Below are 22237 nucleotides of genomic sequence, written 5' to 3'. Positions count from 1 at the left end.
GCCTGTTCCACCCTGTTGGACCCTGCCCTCCAGCCCTCACTGTGAGAGGTTTCTCACCACTCTGCTCCTGAATCCATCCTGGAAAAATGGTCAACAGCAAGATGAATGCTGAATTATGCTTTATCTACTAGGAAAAGAAAAACCAGTAGCTCAGAATAATAAAAGTGCTGGTAGGTTTTTACAGCAGCAAGATGTATTGGAACTGTTTTTCTGGGTTTGCTTGGAGGCAATCTCCTCTCTTGCCAAAAGCAAAGGTCGCCATAAGCTGCAGAGTAGCGTGGGAAAACCTGCCTTGAGTTGGCCTGCAGAGCAGAAACACTGACTTTTTTTTCAGCCCTGGGTTCTCTCTTCTCAAGAGAAATTTATTTATAGGAGGAATGACGTTTCCTGCTGCATTCTTAACGTGCTTGCAGCTTGGGATAAGAACATGGGAGCTTTGTCTTCTGCCATCTGTTTTCTATGGCAATAAATATCCATTTACAGATTTATCTCTGCCTGGTGTGTTTTAAAGTCATGATATGAGTGAGTGTTCATGGATATCCATTAGAGGGGAAGTGTCATAGGTAAATAGCAGTTCCAGCTCCGTGCTGTATAGATTTACATTTGTGTAATGGACAGTGGAGCTGTGGCTTGGGGCTTTGGCAGCATTTTTAATCTTAACTTATCTTCTTTGGAAGCACAAGAAATAAAAAAGCAATCTGGACTAAATTCCTGCTGAGCTGCAAGCACCCACTGACACAACTGGGCATGAGGCCTTCAATTTACCATAGCTGAGAGCTGGGACCTAAAGCTGGGGCACAAACTGCAAAACCCAATTTAAAATGGCTTTTCCAGCCAGACCTCTGCCAGTGTGATTAGTTTCTTACAGCACTTCATTTCTCCTGGAGATGGCCTTCCTTTTCACACAGCCTCTGCAGTGCCAGGCTTTGAGCCTCAAAGGCAGAGGAGAGGGCAGACTTATTCCTTTTTAATACAAGAAAGCTGCATGTTTTCTCTGGGCTTTCTAACTCAAAAAAACAATGCCTTGTGTTTGTGGGAGAAACATTCCTGTGGCTGGAAAATAGCCAGTGAGGTCTTGAGAGGAGTAAATTGTGCTCTTCCTTAGCAGTGCCTTGAAGCAGCAGAAAAAGGTCTCTGGATGGTGCTAGGCATTTGTTAGACATTAGCAGGACTCTATTCATCTTCCTCTTGCACACATCTGCAGCACATGGATATAATAAACATGGCTGGGAGGCATAAACTGTCCCACATCAATAATGCAAAGGGAGAAGGGACTGCATATTTAACTGGGGGAAGATGAACCAGAGAAGGAATATCTGGTGGGGAGGGCTGTGCATTGAGAAATGCTGTGTTAAGGATGGGATTCATATTTCCTGGGGATTTTTGGGGAGAATATTCTCTTCTGACCAAGCTGTATGTTCTGGTTAAAGTACAGCTGGCTGCAGTTTAAGGAGGTATTAAATCAGTCAAATGTGTTCAGGGGACCTCCTTTGCAACCCCTCCTTTGCAAACCCCCCTTTGCAACCCCTCCTTTGCAAACCCCCCTTTGCAACCACAAAGGAAGTATTCTGACTGCCTTTGCAGTGATCCCAAAGGCAATCCCAAGTGCTGGTCAGGATGAAAACATCTTATAGACATCAGTACTGAATTAGGTGAGCCCAACTCATACCTCAGTTCTGACACCAGCTGCTGCCCTGTGGCACAAAGACTAATTCTGTCTCAGCTGACATGTCTGGTGGTCTCTGTGTCATAACTACTAATATTTAGCAATGCCCTTTTTCACTTGGACTTGTAAAAGCCTTTGTAAAGCCCTATCTTCTGGTGGGTGTGTGCCAGGTGTTGCACAGATCTCTCACATCTCAGGCTTTGCATGTGAAAACTGCTCACTCAGGGCTGTATTTTGGGCTCTTTCACTGCTGCAGTGGGATTTTATGGACTCTGAGCTTTGAAACAGATTTTGGATGGCTTCAGGAGCCCAAGTGCAGAGAATCTGCCCTGCCAGCTCCAGGGAGGGGGAACATGATGCATCCCTCAGCCAGGCTGAGCACAACCTCATGGGCCAGATGCCTGATGAGGCAGTTCTGTGATGAGGCAGAGAGAAAAGAAGCAAGGACAGAGATTCAGGACAAAAAAAGAAGTGATTGTAAAAATCATCTCATCAAATTCTCTGACAACCCTTAAATCAAGGCTCCAGCATTTGCCTGAGAAGTCTAAACCACCCCAACCTTAGGTCAAGAAGTGGGAAGGAGAGAAATAAACTGTGGATGTCAGGGAAAATAAAACAACACAACCTCCCTGACAGCATCACTTGGGCTGTGTGTGGAGCTGTTAAGTCTGCACACACTGTTAAGTCTCCTGCAGTGCTGGCCATCCTTCTGCAGCTGTTCTTGCCTCCTATATAAACATTCTCCAACACCTTCTTCTGAAGGTATTTCCATGCTCTGCCTTGCTCCCTGCCAAGGGGTTATATCCTGGAAACACCCTGTGAGAGTGCTGCTGGTTTTTACCCCTCTCCATCACGTGGATTAAAGCACAGAGCAAAGCAAAGGCTCTGGCAGCTGCTGGCAGGCAGGTCAGTGTGGGTAAGATGTTTCCAAAGGAGATGTGTACATGGAGGAGAGCAGTCTCACATTGTCTGCACTGTTATATGTCTCTTAAACAGTGATAGAAAAAGGGGGAATGGTTTTAAATTAAAAGAGAAGGGATTTAAATTAGATTATTCTCAGGAAATTAGGTTAGGTAAAAGTTCTTTTCTGTGAGGGTGGTGAGGCACTAGCAAAGGTTTCCCAGAGAAGTTGTGGATGCTCCATCCCTGGAAGTGTTCAGGACCAGGTTTCATACAGCCCTGAGAAACCTGATGTAGTGTGTGGCATCCTGCCCAGTGGGGGGGTCAGAACAAAATCATCTTTAAGGTCCCTCCCAACCCAAACATTCTACAATTTTATGATTTGTCTCTAGACTACTCAGCCTGAGGCTCAGCCTGCATAAAATCATGAGACACTCCAGAGAGGGAGGGACCCCCTGTGGCCATCAGCAGCAGAGGATGGTGGCCCTGCAGCAGCTGAGAGCTCACTCTGGATTAAAAATCATTTTCCACTTTGTGGGAAGCCACCTTGGAAGGGACATGACACTCACACAATCTCCAAACCACCAGATGCCAGCCCCAATTCAGTGACAACAGTGCCAGGCAGGGAACAGGAACAAAATAAAACCTGACCCAAGGCAGGTTAAGGCATCGGGGCTGTCTGCCCCTGAGAACCAGCATCTTGAACCACAAAACCCAAATTTACCAGGAGGGACATTTCTGAATGCTCTCCAAAGCAACAAGCCACAATCAAACAATGGCAGACCAAAGCTGTGTGAATAATTGATTATCTTTGGTTTGCTTGACGGACTGGAAAGGCAAAGGAAATATTTTTCAGGTTGACACAAAGTTATTCTGCTTTCTCTTCTGCCAAATGGAGGGGAAAGAAAAACAAACAACAGAAAGGCTTTGTATTTAACCAAAACATTTTGCAAACAGCTTTTAATTTTTGTGATTTTTCTCATATTTCTTTAAAAAAGGAAGGAATTTGCCTAAATGAAATTACACTCTTTTTGAAAGAAAAAATGTGGGAAAAAAATGGTTTGAAATGTACAAAGGCAGATTTTTTTTTTCTTTTTTTTTTTTTTTTTTCCCTTTGTTTTTTTGAGTGCAACAGACTTGAAGTAAACTCACAGGTGGCTGCAGCTGCAGCCAGACTCCTTTTCAGCAAAAGAGATGCCTAAAGCAAAGGCTTTCCTCTGTCCTGGGTGAAAGGAGCAACTCTGAGCCTCTCTGGGCTTGTAGAGCCACACTTGCCAGCAGTGAGGGCAGCACCCCTTGCTCACCCATGGGACACTCCACCCAAACCCCTGTGGGCAGGAATGAGCAGAGAGCTGACCACTGTGACCAGCAGTGACAGGGTGGGCTGTGAGTGTGGGTGCAAGGTGTCCCTGTCCCCTGGGGGCTGTGCTGCCCCTGCCAGCTCTGTCACAGGCAGCACAGCAGGCACAGGCAGCACCTGCTGTTTGCCAGGTGTGTGCTCTGTGTGCTCTGTGGGTGTCCAGCATGCTCTGAGCCAGCCCCTGTCCCAGCCACTGCTTCTCTGCCAGCCCATCAGAGTGCCAAGACCCCCTGCTTCCCTGGGCACTGCTGCTGCCTGATGTGCTTCCAAGTCATTAATGACAGTACTGGGTTTCTCCCTGCTCTTCCTGCTGCAGCACGAGAGCAGCAGCACTGCCTTGGCTGCCAGGGACAGCCCTGAGGTGTCACTTCAGCTACTGGGCACTGGAGAGCCCCACTGCCACCAGTGCTTGCTGAATATCTCAGATGGGACAGGCACTGGTGGTTATCTGCATCTCTTCTCACTTACACAGAGCCCTTCCATACCACCCTGAGCTTTCCTCTGGCATTCACTATTTGACATTTATCATCATCATCATCATCATCATTATTATTACTGTTATTATTATTTACTCCCCACTGCTACAGGTTGGTGCTGCCACATGCCATCATGCTCTGTCAGTGAGTACTGAATATTTTAAACTAATTTTTCTTCCAAAATTATTATTCCAAATTATTGCCACAGAGTCTTTAACTAGTTACATTTGTTGTATGTTATCTTACAGTTCCTTCTGGCAGCAGTTTCCACTCTAATTTACCACACAGCCTCTGACAAGTATTAATTCCCATTCATCAGCACACAGGTCCCACCAAGAGTAATTCCTACCATGGCACACACCAGCAGTAATTCTTCACACCATGACATAACCCCTATTACTTCTGACTGCTAACAGGACATAAAACTGCTATGAAATGGTACCCTCCTCATCCTCTGGGCATGCATTCAGGACAAAGAAATCATGGCTTACCCTTTCCACACTGCGTCTCCTCAGTGATCCATACGGAATTTTGAATAAAAGTCTTCGGGTCCTACCCGGAGTCACAGCTGCCTGTACTACCATAGTGCAGAGCAACTTGTGTGTGTGAGAGAGAGAGAGCTCACAGCACACACAGGCTTCCCTTGAAATAACTTACAGCCTCATCTAGATTTCCCAACTATCAAATAGCTGAGTGGGTTTTCACATCAGACCATGTGAGTCAAGATGTGGCTTGTTTGAAAGAAGGAGGGGGGAAATGGGAAAAAAACTTAAAAAAAGGAAACCCCAAGCCTTGTAACCTTAACAACATGCTTCAAGCAGTGTATCTTTAGCTTCCTTCTGTTTCTCAGTGTAGTTTGCTCAGCAGGATTGCTGTGCCATGGAGGTGGAAGAATTAAGCTTCTGGGGAGAATGATCCAAAAACGTCAAGCCCGCTTCTTGTTGCTACAGATGGTAACCAGGTCAGTTGTCTAATCAAAGCTCTATCTGAGTTATTATACGTTTTGCCATGTGACTGCAGACCCCTCTGGTTTGCTGTACAGCAGATCACATGTTCACCTTAAAAAGAATATCTGGTGTATCACCATCTGGTGCAGAGATTAATGCTAATTCCTGGGTTCAGATACTCCTCTCTCCTCGAAAGCACAGAGCCAGAGCAGAGGCTTGGGCAGCTCCTCTGGGCTGCTCAGCTGAACTGAGTGCTCAGGGATCCAGGGTCTGTGTGGCACAGAGCAGCACATGCACCAGGTCAGAGAACAGGCAGCACCACTCACACATGTCCATACACATTCCCATCTCTGGGAGCCTGATGGGTGATGCCTGCAGCCTCCGTGTGCACTTACTCACTCACAAAAATGATTATGTTACAGTCTGTGATTGTGAAGTGCTGCTTCACAAAGTCACTCTCTATGTCTACTTCTTTTTTATTTTTATTTTGTTTTGTTTTATGTTTCTTTGGTTTTTTTTTGTTTTCTGTTATAAAACCTCTTTAGAGGGTATGATGGTAGATGATGGCATTTTCTTACTCTGGAAGAAAAGTTTGAAACTTTATTTACACTCTGGATTGTACACACATGCTTTGGAAAGAGGAAGAATACTTCCCCTTTCCCACAGCCTTTCTATAAGACAGGAGTTGTCCTAAAGCAGCCAGGTATAATCCTGTGCTTTTATAGGAAAGTGTTTTGGATGTTGTGTTCATTTCCACACTCTGTTAGAGGTATTGGTCCACGTGCAGTTTAGGGTTAATGTGTGCAAATTAACTGGGAGCTTCTCGACACAGCAATTCCTTAGTGGTACTCTGAATTTGCCCAGTAAAATGGAAAAGATGTTGGCCCATGTCCTTTTCCTTGAAGCAGTCTTGCTGGGAGAGCAAAAATCTGCTGAGTTGGAGAGCCAATCCCTTTCTCCATGTATTGTTCTCATTTTAATGCAAACTAAAAATACTTTGTTTTGATCCAAGTCCAAAAGCTGGGATGAAGGTGTTAGGGACATGACATTAAAGCAACCATTTCAAATAAAAAAAGAGCAACTATATCTGGTCAGCATATGCACATGCATTAAAACCAGTCAAAAGAAAAAAACTGCAGCTTGATGTGGGAAACTCTAAATATTAAAACAATTGGCCTTTGTTCATAATGAGTTCCATATGTCTCTTGCCAAAGAGAGTGAAAGAGACAGGAAAAGATGGAAATATCTTAAGCATGACTGACTTATATAGGTTCTTTATGTGGAATAGGTGTACAGCTAGGGTCTTTGCTTCTTGCAGGTTTTTTTATGATTGTTAGCCCCCCCTGCGCTCTCACAGCCTGCCTACCTCTTTTTCTCAAGCATGAAGTGGTTGGCATTTCCCACAGGGAATCTTTGCCTGCATCTGCAGAGCCCCTGGGGACTGACTGCTGGGGAGAGGGCAAAGCTGGTAGCAATTAACCTTGCTGGGAGCTTTTCCTGAATAAAACCTGAGTCATGCCTGAGTCAGGACCTCGGGGTGAGTGATTCATACAAGAGCAGAGTGGCAAAGGTGTCCCAGTCCACCCCATCCAAAGCCCTGGGTGAGGCTCCTGCCCACACCAGCCCCCTTCCCCTGGAGCTCTCATATTCCTGCAGTTCTTCTTCCTGCAGGTCCAGCTCATGCAAAAAAACAGCTCTGTAGATAGAAAGCTATCCACTAGAGGGGACAAAGAGCCACAACAAACACATGGAGATGTGTCTGTAAGCCCTCAGGCTCTGGGGCCAGGCACAGACAGTCCAGTGGTAGCAGCATGAAACACCCCACACTGATATTCTCCACTGGGAAAAGGGGAGCATTCAGTCATTTCCACAAACCTCAAGTGGTTTTGCCTAGATTTTTAGGTCTTGCCAATGAAATGCAAATCTGTGCATTGCTCAAGGCAGCTGAATGATAATAAAAATACTCTTCTTTATAGGAAACATCTTGCACATGTGAAAAGTAGAATAAATCCATCCATTTTCATGTTCCAGTAAGATGCCCATGTATCCCACTGGTCCTGACCCCTTGTTGCCTCACTGTGCTGCACTCCAGGCACAGCTCCATGGTACCCTCCATGTAAAACTGGAAACCTGGACTCACTGTGAACTTTCTTGTGTGCCATTCCTCATTTCCCAGGTTGTATGAACTTGGAGACAGGAAACCAAACCTTGATCATCAGGACTGTGGAAACCATCCAGGAGGATGAGCTGTTTGCTTTATATCTTTTGTTCAAAGCATATTGGCTGGCAACTGTATAGGGCAGTCTACTAGAATTCATTTGATAGGTTACCTAAAGGTAGTAATGTAAAACATGCTCCCATGAGGGTCATTCTAGTTGTTCCCAGAGGCTGAGTTTGGGTGTTTGTGGCAGGCATAAGCACATCTAAGGGCACTTCAGCCCATACAATTCTGAATTTGCCTCTGGAGATCCCCCTTTCCCATTTAGATGGCTGCAGATGCAGATTGAGATGACCAAGCTCATCACTGAGTCTTCATTTAACTGCATTGTCTGCAGAGACCATCTCCAATTGAACAGCACAGTAGGAAATAAACCCCCAAATATTCTAAGGGAACATCCTGGCCTTGCCCCCACAGACCCTCAGGAGGGACACACTGTATTTATTAACTGCTGAAAGACAAGGCTCTTTAAAGCAATGGATGCTTTTCAGTACTAATTGGAGGCTGCCAGGAACAGTGGTTTGTGGTAACAATGCATCAGAGGAAAGTATATCCAATGGATTGCTAATTGGACTAGATTTCTTTTTTGGTTTTTAATGAAAAGGAGAGAGGAGCCATTTACTGCTGCAGAGTGTGTCTTATATCTGCAACACAGGAGTCAAGTTTCAAGTCAGGGTATTCCCAGTGGAGATCAGTGAATGGAAACCAGTGACAGCAGTGGCACAGACTGAAATGCAGTGAGTGGTATCCATCAGATTATCAATAAGACATTGTATTGTAAAATTGAAAAGTCACTCAATACAGAAAAATCCACTTAAGTTTGGTATTCCATGAAGACACGAGTATGGCAAGAGATTGAGGGGAAAATGAGGATAATTTGCAGCTCCTGGCAGTATTTTCCAGCCTGGATGATATCTATGGTTTGTCAGTAGCAAAGCCAAATTCTTCCCTGGAGTCCTGATAGGGAAACCACTTCTATTTGAGCTCTTTAGCAGCTCCTATTAATCTTTGTGGGATTTCTTACTTCCCACTGTAAGCAATACTCTGTAGCTATTTTGTTGGAAAGACGAGGAGAGCAGAGCTTCCCCAGAGCTTTGGGTCTGCAAACCCTACAGTGACTTAGCTTACATTTTATTGCACTCAGAATCAGACTGCAAAGGAAATTGCCTTGTTGGGAGTGAAAGATGTGCAGAGGTTGTCATTGCAAATCCAGCTTGCCTTTGATTTAAAAAAAAGCTAAACAGTTTTCCAGTCTTACACGGTGTTTTACAGAGAAATGTTATGATCACTTAGCCTGGGGAGGGATGTGGGAAAACACACTGGGTGCAGCTCCAGTCCCATGTGAGTCCTTTCCATCAGAGCTGGCAATAACCCAGCAGCTTGCAGGGGTGAGAGAGGGAGGCTGTTTGTGGTCCCCAGCCACAGACAGCCTGGGGGCTTCCCCTGTGTGTGGCAGGGCTGTGTCACACCAGGGGCCACCAGTACTGTCCTGTGCCTGTCTCCCTGAGCCAGCAGAGCACGGGGGTGCCTTTGCTGTGTGCAATTCAGGCTGAGTAGGAAGGTCAGCCCCACACTGAACAGAGATTTGTGCTTTGTTTCACTCTGATCTGGGGCTGTGGGTTGTGCAGTGATCAAGGTGCTGTTGGGCTGCACATGCAGCAGCTCCATCACTTGTACCAACAAAGGCCATGGGAAATTTGGGCTCCTGTCACAAATTTACATTGGGCTGCAGCACAGTTATTTAACCATCTGCAGCTCCCAGATATGTTAGACCCTCAGACAGTGGGCCTGCCTAGCACAAGCCCAATCAGAAACCCAGAACCAAGCCCTTCTGGACCCAGAGATGTTCATATCTGATGCACATTGCTGCAGGTTGGCACAGAATGTCATGTCAGGTGGTCCTGAATGCCCCCATTCACTGGCATCACTCATTCACTGGCATTCCAGCATAAATACCTGCATGGCTGCTCATCAGCTGCTTTGTGCACCTCAGCCTTGGTGTTCATGGGGAAGGGCAGAGCAGAGCATGCAACCCAGGATGTCACCTGCTGAGCCTGCACCTAGCCAAGCACTTAGACCCATCAGCTGCTGTGTCCACCAAGCCAGCAGGTTCCTGGCACAGCCCCTGCTGAAAATCATGGCACAGATGTAGACACCCCAGGAAATGTCTTCAGGAAAAAGACAGAGCAACCTGCACCCTTCCTCTTCCTCTCCTGCCACTAGGCAGGCTCTCCCAGAGCAGCCTCCATCTCTCCTCCTCTGCATCCTCTGCCCTCCCTGTGGTCCTGGCTGGGGAAAGCTGTGCCAGGCAGATGGGCTCCTGGAAAACCCTGTCCAGAGCAGCAGCAGATAGCAAGCAGGCCCTCTGCTAGATGGAAGGACACTTCCCTTGGGTTTTAGCATGCTGGCAGGTCAGTTCTTTTCCCACATAACTCAGAGAGACAGTAATTAATTAGGGAGGGAACTCGCCTGACCCTATTGCCCTGGAGACACGCCCCTGTAAACATCAGGGAGGGATTGAAGGGGCCACCTCTGACTTCCAGGGCTAATATAAACAAAGCAGGAGATATTTGGCAACAGGAGCACATTCCCACATGGAGGCTGTGCAGCAGAGGCGGGTGTGATGCTCTGAGCTGGGGATGACTACACTATATTCCTACTGGGGTCTGGTCCAAAGCCTAAGCACACCCTGGTGACTTGAGAGGAATGTGTGAATACTTGGTGCATCTCAGTATCAAATCTTAAAATGTGAGCAGGCTATTCCTGTGGAGAGCTTAGCACTGCTGATTTGCTTCAATTCCTGAAGAAATATGGGTTTGCTCAGCACGGCATGGAAGGTACTCAGCCTTGAGCCTTAAACAGGATATGTGACATATGGACTATGTCAAACACTGTGAAGATAAATGCTTCTTTGTTCTCTGCAATTTTCTCTCTTTTAAAACTTCATCCTTTTTACACTGCTTTGATTAATCTTAATATATTGTGGGAAAGCATATGTGTCTGTGTAAGGGAAGAAGAGAGAGTTATGTTGCCCCAAGAGAAAGCCACATGAATAGCAGAGAGACCAACATGTCCCTGAAGAAAGGAGAGAAGTAGAAGACCCCTGAGAGATGTTACAAGGAGTTTTTTTAAGCTTTGCCAGACTTGGTAAACAGTGTCTCAGGCAAATTAGGTTTTGTAGCTGAGGTTTTGCAGGCATGGAATAATGACTTTTCTCCAAATGAGGAGAAAACTCTGCTTCAAGCTGAAAGAGGAACTGCTAACATTGGCAAAATACAAACCCAACTTGGTTGTATTTTGTGTGTATTTTCTGGACAGATGAAGAAATGTGAAACATTTTACTCTATAGATCTTCAGTCTTGGAATGCTGGAATTTCTCTCTGCAATTCCTATCTATTCATACAACATCCCACCCTAGCTGTAGGACACAAGTAAAATGGCATTTATCTCTTCTAACTTTGGTCCCTTTATGTGAGCTTGTTACTTGGACTCCTTTTGTCATAGCTGGAAGGAAATGGACATTTTCAAGATTTGAGACACCAGACCTGCTTTAGCTGCTAATTTTACTGGGGCTTGAATGGAACCTGAAAGAGTCAATGTCTCCTCACCAATTATAAAACAAACATGACCACTGGCCACTCTTTGTCTGCCTTGCCAGCTCTCAGAGGTTCTCCTCTGTCCCTTGGTAGCTGTATTTAATTACCTTGTGTTTGCTAACATCCCTTTTGACATTCACACTCCCAGCTCTTCTTCTGCTCCAGGACTCCATGGCAGATGGACTCCTGGGCTGGGCTCAAAAAATGTCCCAACAAACTCATAAAAGGACATCTACTGTTGGCTGCTAAATTTGAAGGTGCTACCTCTGGGTCGTGAAACCCTTGAGCACAAGGAATTGGAGGTTGAAAGGTATCTGTGGGGATTGTGGTTATGCATTTACCCTCTTTTAGAGCTGTTTGTAGGGACCTGATGTTATCTGCTGCTCAGGACATGGTGCTGGACTACCTCATTCACAGGGAAGACCTGGTATGATTATTTTTCATTTCTCAGTTTCAGAAGTGTCTGAACAAAACCTGAGGCAAGCTACCTAATTAGATATCTTTAATGACACAATCCTGCTAAGTAACCTCAGCTTTGCTGCAGGTCAGGGGCCTGATTCTGCTTCTCTTCTCTGCACTGCCACAACTCATGCTGACTCCAGTGGTGGAGGGTGAACCTTTAAATCTCCTGCAGACTGGATACTGAGGAAAAACTGGTGGATGCTGTTGTTCCCAGAGAGAAAGTCATTAGGAGCTGCTTCAAAGAACCAATTTCTCAGATAAATAAACACATGGAAATACCCATTATATTGCAGTGGATGAGGTTAGCACCCACACTTCTGCATTATGTATGATTTGTGACTGCTCTGGGTACGAATTTGCTTCTTGTTCTTCGATTAGCAAGCCCTGGCAGCCTGGCAAAGCCACACAATTTATTGCTGCTGTGGAGGTTAATGGATCACTTTACATGTTGATAATGTCTTATTATTGCAATGGTTATTAAGAAAAATGTAACACAGACACTGGGAGTCGATAGCAACTGCAGGAATGCTTGTTTGATTACTGCAGGGAGGGAACTGCTGTGTGCAGGGCTCGTGGTGCAAATGGTGCTTGAGGCCAGTTCCTCACAACCACCTTCCTGCATCCCTCCTGTCTCCACTGTCCTCAGTCCCAGCTACTGTTCACTAGTGTTGATGGCATGACAAAATCAGAAGGTTGGTGGTGTAATTGCCCAAAGAATGGACAAATTTCACAGCTTTCTATGCCAGAGAGTGCTAGGACTAGATCCAACTTCATCCTTGGCATCAGAGATCTGTGAGACATTGATAGTTGGATTATTCTGTGATTGTGTGGAGTCATACTCTGGAGGGAACAAATCACCAGCCCAGGTTTCTGCAAGTTGAATTTCTGCTCCTTTCTAAGTGGGAAGATGGAGGAGGATGCTGCATAAATGACTCCATGTCCCTCTGTCTCAGCTTCTCTATCTGTAACACGAAAAGTTATCAGTGCTGATTTCATTATTGTTTCACTGTTATTAATAAAGAGCCAGGTCAGCTGAATGCCCCTCTCTTCACAACTTAGTTTTATGAGCTGGAATATGTGGGTATTGGCAGCCACCACTCCAAGTTTTTACTGGGACACGATGGCCTTGTCCACCTCATAGTGCCATGCCCATTGCCAGAGTCCACCAGGGAGCTCTGCCTGCCTCTGGTGCCTCTGGCCAAGAGACCTGACCCTCATTTCAGACTCTTCAGTCTCAGCATTTGAGTCCCTCTCTTTCAAATATCCAGCTTTAAATCTGTCTGGATACGAGTTTGACTCCCACTTTAATTGCAGTTGATCCCAGGTAATTTCTTCTGACTGAGTTTCATATTCTTGCTGCTTTAGTGTAAACTCTGCCAGAACCTGACAACATGGGGAGGGAGAATAGCAGCTGTTTCTCTGGAGGAGGCTGGAGCATGGCAAATCTGGATTGCTACATCCACCCAGGGCAAAGCAATCACAGCCCCTCTCCATGTCAGAAAGCCCTCACAAATATAATTTCATCAGATACTCTCAAACATATACACATATATATGCTATTTATGTAGATATAGATATTAAAAACACATTTTAAATATTTTTATATAGACATATGTACATATACACATAAGTATATGTTTTTCTGTGGAATATGGTGGGAGGAAGCCTGAGAGCCAGCTGTGAAATAGATGTTTGCAGGAATGTAGAAGGAGTTATGAAGTGTACTGTGGGTTTGACAGGATTGTTTGGATAGGCTCTAGGATCTTGGGAATCATTGGCGATAAAATGTCTGTTGTCTTCCAGGTGATGTCTGGACTGGGCCAGCACACAGGGTTAAGACTTCATCTGAAGGGGGTTTTTTTTCTCCTGGGATATCCACTAGTCTCTAGCTCCATCATGTCTATCCTCAGAATTCAGGATCCTTTTTGACATCAGCTGATGTTTGACTACTCCAGGTTCACCTTCCTAACTGGATTATTATCCCTTAACCTGTTTGCTTGAAAGTCTGGGTTTTTTTGCAGGTCTAAAGCCACATTCACAATGCAAGCAGAAGCATCCCTCAGTGGAGCAGGCTCCACAACCATTCTTCCAACCCTTCCAGACATCACATGCAAAGTGCCCTGTGCATGCTGGGCATGGTATATCCTAGAGGTTTTATCTATCTGTGCCTAAGGCAAGGCCTGGAAGGCAGCAAGGTTGATCCTGAGGTTTCCCTCAAAGGTCTCATTCACAGTCTGCTCAAGAATAATTAGTGTGTCCAGAGGCAAGGAGGATTTAGCCTTTTGCAAGCTATGAAATGGGGATTCAGAGTCTGCATTTCACAGCCAGACTCCGTTTTCCCTGCAGCACACCCAAGGGACCTGCTGCCTTGTCCCTGCTGCCTTGTCCCTGCCCTGGTCCCTGTGTCCCTGTCCAGCCTTCTCCAGCAGCCAAGCCCCAGCTCATCCAGCGCCAGTGATGACAGCTAATTATGGAATGTCATGTCAGAGGTTTCCCTTTTATCTCATCTGGAGCAGCCCAGCAGAGCTCTGCAGTGCCCTTTGCAGACAGGCAGAGGAAGTGTCAGTGCAGCACCAGCTGCTGCTCTGAGAGTGGGTGACAGCACGGCCACAACATCGTCCTGGAAGGAAGTGGCAGCTCGTGCCATGTAGATGCAAATCTCTGCTCTCCACAAAAGGAGAGGAAAAATGTTCTTATAAATGTTCTCATGTAACACTAGCTTTCCAGAGGAAGTGTTTAACACATCTGCTGGTGAGGCAGCATCATCCCTGCAAAATGGCTGAATTCACTTCAGGTGAGTCCCTGCAGGAGAATTTAGCTAAAAGGCTTGTCCAGAGAAAAACTGGCCCAATCCTATAGTTTATCTTCAGTCTGCATTACTGCAGAAGCCAAATTACATCAAGGTGTGTTAGTCTCAGCTGAGCTATGCCTCAGTTTTCATTAAAAACTGATGGTTGCTTCTCATTTGTTGTCTGCTGTAACCTTTTACATTGTGACAAAATGGGCTTGATAGTTTAGTACAAGCTATTAAAGTGAGCTTTGTCAGGGTCCACTGATCTGAGAATGGGTTACTGCCCCTAAGGTCTAAGAAACTAAGTTTCTTCAAAAGAAAAAAAAGATAACTCAAGGCTCTGTAGACCACAATTTTCCAATTTTGTGAGTAATCACCTGGTTTGGAGCAGTGGAGGGCACCAAAGAACTGGAAGAGGAGCATTACAGTGACAGATGGCTTCTCTCTTTCAGCAATAAACCTGACACAGATGAAGATGCATGGCATGGAGCAGATTTCAAGATCATTCCCAGGAGGGTCCTGTTACCTTGCAGTCTGCTCACAGCCCATCCAGCCTGGCCTCATGCTCCTCACCAAAATACCCATCTTGCTGCAGCAAAACACTTGGTAGTGGATCAATGACCTTGGACAAATCTGGCTGCTGGAATGCTCTGTAACAGCCAGAGCTTGACGTTTTGCCCTTCCTTCATATTGAGTTTTATGTTTATTTCTCTGTATCCAGTATATCCAGAGGTTATTTTTAACATTGCTAAATTAATAGGTGGTTTAAGATCAAACAAGGCAAGGTGATGTATGGGCAAAGCCTGAAAATTGCTCGTGATAGTGATGATTCTGCACGTGGCATTTAATCTAGATTATCCAAAATTCTTCCTGCCTTAATTTCTAGGTAGGTTTTAGAAGAGCCCAGTTAGCTGCAAACATGATTGCTCATAAGGAAAAATCTTTTCCCTTGATTTGCACAGAGGCTAAATTAGATTGCCAGCCCTGAGGTGAGGCATGGAGCCTGAACATCTGCCCCAGGCTCTGCAGAGCACACAGCTGTGACAGTGCTGCAGTGTCACAATGCTGCTCACACACCAGCCCCTCCAGACCCAGCTGTGCTCAGGAGTGGCACAGCATGGCACTGCACACACGTCCCTGCATCACAGTGTCAGCTGTGACTGCACTGTCCCAGCTGGGGATGTTACACTGCCTTTCTAGAATTACAAATTTGAGAGACCAGTTCAAAGCACAGCCTGAGAAGAGCTCCATTGGTTTCACAAACTGGGGTTTCTTGCACCTCTGGAGAATCTGGTTCATGCTTTATTTGGCCAACAGTCACTCTCATTGCAAAAACCAGCAAACACCAAAAACTCATGAGGAGAGACATTTAGGTGGAATCAAGGCATGGACATTAAAAGAGACAATGGGACATGAAGACCCAAGAAGACAGGATTCCCTACTTCTCTGTCTCACTGGGAAGAAGTGGAACTGTGTGGTTCCCAGCAAGACAGGAGGCTTTTCATGCCCTTCAAACACAATCAGACACGTGTAGGATTGTTCAGCCTCAGTCAGCCCTGGCTCTCTAGATGTTGCCAGTCTCTGAGATTCTGCTTGGAGCTACCCTGTGACAAAATGCTTTAAGCACCACTCTTCAATGACTCCTGTCCCAGGAGGGTCTCAGTCCTCCAGGTGTCAAACACCCAAGTCAATGAAGCAACCCTGAGCTATAAATAGACCAAGAGGAATTGCAGTGCCAAGTTTATCCTACAACATTTGCAAATACTCCAAAGAAAGCACTGGCCCCTTCCCACACAGAATAACTCTCACAGCATGCTGTGGTCATGAGAGGCAGATGTTACATCTTTGCTTGTCATGAGGATTTAAATCCTTAGGGATTTTCTCTGGGATTCACAGTACTGAGAGCTGAGAAAAGGAGTTGAACCCATATCAATATCTTGATTCAGATATTACAGCCCAAAGAGTATTTCAGTATTCCATGCCCTATGTAGAGGATTTCACAGGGCAGCCTCCTATAATGTTCATCTACCACAATCTCGGGAGTCTGGGAAAGGGGTACAGGCACTTTCCAAAGTACTGAGAAGAGATGCCAGCACAGAGAAACTTGAATCCATTTCACAGCACAGATGGACACTGCAATAACTGGACCACAGGCTTGAAATCTGGCAACATCTCCTGTTTTTCACTTTTGTGGTTGATGCCTAAGATTCTTCATCACTAGACCCTGAAATTTGAAATATTCCATTAAGAGATGCCAAAAAACTCTTCTGAAAATCCAGAAGGTCACTTGCCATCTTATTTCTTACAGCCTGAATTCAGAGAGTACAGATCATTGGCATGACTTTTTTTTCCACAAATGAACTGTCAATCCCTCACTATTATTTTCCATTCTCTCCCACCAAAAAAAGCCTACCAAAACATGACCATCTCTGATTTTTCAGTGAAATCCATCAAGCTGTGTTGGAAAAGGCAAGAATATGTTTGGAAATGCTTTGATGTTTTTGAGAAACTTTAACATGAGATGATAAAGACAGATTCTTATCTCAGATGTGTAGAAGCAAGTCATACATTGCTTCACTGAGCTTTGATGATCCCAAGGAAGCAATCCCAGATTAACAGGGGTTTAAAGTATTTGATACATCCAGGGGTAATAAACTAGATTCTCTTGAAAACACAACTGTTTTGCTCCATCTCATACAAAATAACCCAAGAGTGAAAATTGTAGTCTAATAGCTGTCAAAATCCTAAAGTCAAGGACACTTGATGTTAGGCAATGCACAATTTAAATCTGTCAATGCAATAGTTTTACAGAGACATTACTTAAACTGACCAAATCTCTCTCCTTTTCACATCAAATTTGTAGATGATACAAAAACCAGTGCAAAATCTACCCTGTCTTGGATCTCACACTGTTCCAGTTTTGCATGTTATGGTTTGCAGGAGGTGCCTAAACCACAACATATTGGCAGAGTTGGATTACACACAGTTCATCAGGAAATGTAAAGAAATTAAGTCATGTAACACTTTGGATATGCCATAAAATTTGTATACTGCCTTCTGGATTATTGGCATCTCAATTTAAAAAGGAAATTGTGGCTTACTTACAAACACATCCATTAGTAGGTGCTCCAGTGTCACTTCAATATCCTCTAATTTAGCTGCTAAAGTCATTGTGAAGTCAACAGAGGAAAGCTGTCAGAAGTCGCAATCCAAAGCGTCTGTGGCCAATTCTAGTTCTCAGACTGTCACAAATGAGTTTCTGACAGATAAGGAAAATCCAAGAAATCAAAACTCAGCACCAGAGTGCAGTGACAGCTGGACTGGGTGCGGGCTGCCAGCCCTGCTCGCAGGACTGAGGATTATTCCATGTGTGCAGGATGGGAGCAGGAGCTGCAGGGCTGGGCTGCCTTCCTCTCACAGCTCCCCAGCCACAAGCATGGAGCTGTATCTGGGAAACCACAACAGAGGGAGGGAGAGACACACACAGAAGGAGAGAGAGGGGAGGAACGGAATAAACTGCCTTTGACTATGACTGATATTTATAGGACTGCTTGTTTTTGACTCCAGTCCATTTCTCTGTTCATTTCTGACCTTTCACAAATGGCCCAGCACACTGGAGTGTATTGTACAGCAGGGGCAGAGGGTCCCACAGAAGTTGGCTGTGACCAGTGCTGGGCCAATTCACACAAGCACTCCATCAATAGCTCTTTGTCACAGCATGCCAGGCTCTGCACTGCAGTGAGTGACAGAGGAGAGAACAAATGTGTAAAAAACAAGGAAACAAAAGTTGTTTGGATACTAATTCTTTCCTAAGAGTATTAATAGATCCCATTACCCACTCCCCAAGGTACTGGTGTGCAGTGGTGACTGCTGAGGTTATGTATGGAGGGGAATAACCCCAAAAATACTGTAGGGTTTGGTCCTGCAAACATGCTCCCACCACTCAGCTCTGCAGCATCCCTGTCCCCTAAGCTCTTCTCAGGACTGCACCCTTCCAGTTACTGCATTTATGGAAAGTTTAAAGCCTGAGCCCAAGTGCTTGCTGTTACTCCACACATCTGCTCCCACTTAACTCAATTGAGAAAAGGTTTCTGCTTGCTTAGCACCCTGTAGCTCTCACAGCTCCAAATGGAGTGGGAAGGTATTGATGGACATGACCCAACCAAAGCAAAACCCAGTGGAGCTTCTCTTCAAAGATTTTGCATAATGTTAACTGGAACTAACCAGAAAGGAAACTGAGGCACAAAAAGGAGAAATACTGGAAGTCTTTACACGGCCAGGACTGGTGTCAAAATCTTCTGCATCCTCAACAGTGTCAGGTTCATCAAATTGCCTTTGATGATGTTCACATTGATCAGCCAAATTATTTTTTATTTGTTTGACATGCACCCACATAGTTTGAAACCTGAGACTGAAATGTGATATATTCCAGACACTGGACAAGAAAAATCCACAAGGCTGCTCTAAAGGCTTCAGAAACTGAAGACCACTATTATTTATAAAGGTGTGAGATGGATAGAGTTGATGGAGCTTAGAAGGACCTCTAGTCATAAATTCCAACTAAATATTCTCAGAGTTATAGCTGAAACCACATTTTCAGACATGTACCCATTAGCATCTGAACAGGAGCTGTCTCTGATGGCCGAGTTTTACTAGACAACAACATGATGGACCATTTGGAGCATGTTATGATGGATGGTTTCAGCAGCAAAGAAGGACATGTCATTCGTTTTCCAGCTGGACCAACTCTCATTCACACATGGCCCTACAGCAGATAATAGGTTGACTGCTCCAGAAATAAGCCCAGCACGGGAAGCTTGTCCACTGCAAAAAAGCCTGTTAATCATTCACATGCTGCCCTTTCATTAAAGCTTTGACAAAGTGTCTGCCTTCACTAGTGTGAGTGGAGGGGTGTTTTAATGAGCCTGGATCAAAACAAAGGGAAGGCAGTGGAAACCCAGGGAACCAAAATGCAGTAAGGCAATAAGTGAGCTGGTGTGCATGGCCACAGGGCTCACCACAGACAGGATTTCACATGTTCTGCTCTCTAGGAAGTATTTGCAGAAGACACCGGACTGCTGGTAAGGTCTTCATCCTCTCCAGCATGTCTGGAAATTGAGAGATTCCAGGAATCTATGGTTTCTACACAAGCAGGCTGGGTACAAGGACACATGATTGGCCTTCTGCAGGTCCCTGGCCCACAGAGATCAGTGTTTGGGCAGTGTCAGAGGAGCCAGCAGTGGTCCAGCCAGACTGAATCATGCATTTGTCCACCTCTAATTGACCCAAGCAGTCTGTCCACAACAAGAACTTCACTGGAACCAAACATGTGATCTCTTCTGTGCTCCCCACCCCACTTATTGCACAAAGGCTAAGTGTTAAATGCTGAAACACGAAATTAAAGATCCTTTTCTGTAGGCTCCCTCTGAGCAATAGCACAGGGCAATCATGTCACTTGTGCCCCTTGACTGTCCCTGTAGCTGCATTGTGTTGGTTACAGAGATAAACAACAGGAGACATCTTCCAGGGTCAGAACACAGTGTCCATGTGACAGACTCTTTGACTCCAACACAGGCTCATTTTTGTCTTCACAAAGATGAATTTCAAGATTATTTCAAAACTGATGGAGAAAATAGTGTCAGGCACAAGAAAATGGCTTGAGGAGCACATAATGCCTTGCCTGATGCCCATTCAAGAAACACCTGGCACTGAAAACACCACCTGCTCTACTGGCAATGGCAAGGAGGATGAAATTCCTGGGTTCTCACCCAGGCTCAGCTCTACATGGCCTGGGATTCCCTTATTACAACAATATATATTGATACAGCAGCTCTTAGGCTCTTGCAGGTGCAAAATTCAGCTGAGCAATTCTCCTGCTGATCAATATTAACTGTCTGTAGGGATGGTCACAAGTTTGGGTAAAAATGCTGTTGCTGGGAAGAGTTGCTTTTTGAAAGTCCTGTGGAATTTTCTTGACTCCCAAACTGCAGGGCATTATATATATATATGTATCCTTTGTACTCAAGAATATATCTCTTTCCCTTTTTTCCTTCAAATTGCAATAAAATTTCAGATTCAAAGCAAAGCACAATGGGGAAAAAAAGTAAAATATAGAAACCATGCAGAAGAGATAAAATAATCACTTTGCTCCAGTGATAACCAAAGCAGTTAGTGTGGCTGTGGTAAAATTATATTGATGGTGAAATAAGGGTACCAAAGTGTAAAAAGCTGTTTCACTCAACTCCTTGAAAAAGCAGATAGCAGAAATTCGAGTCCCAAAATTTGATCAAAGCAGAACTTCTTCAAACACATAAAAGCTCTGAATCTATCCCATTGGATCTCTTCTAGCTCTTGCTTCAGTGTTGCTTACCCCAAGTGACCTTTTTTATGGGGATAGCCACTCAAATAAACAGGAAAGAATTTCTCTGACTTCCCCAGGGATTTTTCCCAATACCTCTGTGCATGTGCATTACAGGTGCACACAGAAATGAGGTCACAGGTGACAATCAGAAGCTCTAACCTGGTAAATTCTTTAATGCAGTAGATCCAGACAGTTTCTTTATTAAATATCATTTTCATATTTTCTAATTTCTGAGAATGTATTACTTTGGCCTTTGCAAGCATGAGACCTCGTCTATTTAAAGCAGACATCCATCTGACAACACACCAGGGTATTTGTGCAGAACAGGATGTTCTTCTACACCCACATTTTCTCCTCACTTCCTTCCTAGTTCTCTTTGACCATTTGGGAATAAGATACCAGAAAAGAGCTCAAAAAGGAAGATTATTGTAGCATTTTTGCCAAAATGAGATTTCAGCAAAACACACTGTTTTTCAAAAGCTGAAATGTTATCTGGGGACACACTGGGTCCCAGAATTGTTTTCTTTGGGTTCCAGGGATGAAGGTGGCTGGTGATGGAAGGAAAGAGCTGCCCTACAAGCACTAGTTTACAAAGGCAGGGGTGTAAAAATAGAACAAAAAGTTTACTAAGTAAGGCTAAAAATTTAAAAGAAAGGGTTAATGAGCTGATCTGAGCTTAATTAGTCCCAGGATGTCATGTTTGGGCCAGCCCAGCTTGCAAAGACTGGAGCTGAGGAGTCCAGGGAGGACGGAAAGGCTATTTGTGCATGAGGCAAAAAGCATTCCTGGGTCATGGAGCCCACCAGGAAAGGCATCCTGGCTCTGCTCCACCGCCCTAGCCAAGGGATCAAGGCTGCAGTTCTGAGGCTGTGTGACAAATACAGGTAAAAGTCCCTTTGGGGCAGTGCTTTTGTCATCCCACAGATGTGGGATGGGCTCCAGTTCAGCTGAATGCAGTTCAGTTGAATTCAGCTGTGCAAGTCAGGCTGTCTTTCTGCACAACTAATAGAGAATTTTATGGACTTTTTTGCTTGAAATAATCAAAGTGAGGATTTGAAGATGAGTCTTTTCTATCTGCTCCACAGGGTTTTCTATGCTTTCTGCTCTCAACAAAGAGTTGTTCTCTTTGGGGAAGGTGAAGAGGGACATCCCATACTCTTGGTAAACTTGGATGACAGGAAACCATCAGCTTCCAAAACCTTCCTTCCTTCTCCAGTTTTCCTTTCCCCACAAAACCTGGGCACAGGAACTGATCAACCTGACACCTCCAGATTGGATTGTGGCAATTCACTGAATCTGGAGCCGAGTGTGGAGCCTGTCAGGTTCCAGCTGGCCCAGGGCACAGCCACCTGCCCTCACCTCAGCTCATGGTGCTGCAAGTCAGCCCCATCCTGCAGGAGTTTTCAATGTCAGCTGAAGGCCTTGGGGATCATTTTTGCAATGAATTAATTACAGTAGTG

General features: G+C 45.0%; 1 protein-coding gene across 5 annotated transcripts in view; it reads right to left on the bottom strand.

Moving 5' to 3' along the window:
- The window catches only part of FRMD4A (FERM domain containing 4A), a 353071-nt gene that overhangs the window by 186149 nt on the left and 144685 nt on the right, over window positions 1-22237 (bottom strand). The window contains exon 1 of one of the 5 annotated variants that reach the window (XM_079304339.1): window positions 17522-17694. The exons of 2 other annotated variants lie outside the window; for them this stretch is intronic. In XM_079304339.1, coding sequence (XP_079160465.1) covers window positions 17522-17587 — 66 coding nt within the window. In that variant the 5' untranslated portion in view covers window positions 17588-17694. Of the gene's footprint in view, window positions 1-4893; window positions 5050-17521; window positions 17695-22237 lie in introns of those variants that run through there. 2 more of the 5 variants (XM_079304343.1, XM_079304338.1) reach the window with 2 other exon arrangements.

Source organism: Erithacus rubecula, assembly GCF_903797595.1.
Source record: "Erithacus rubecula genome assembly, chromosome: 4".
Classification (NCBI taxonomy): domain Eukaryota; kingdom Metazoa; phylum Chordata; class Aves; order Passeriformes; family Muscicapidae; genus Erithacus; species Erithacus rubecula.
This window is presented reverse-complemented; position numbering and strand designations above follow the sequence as displayed.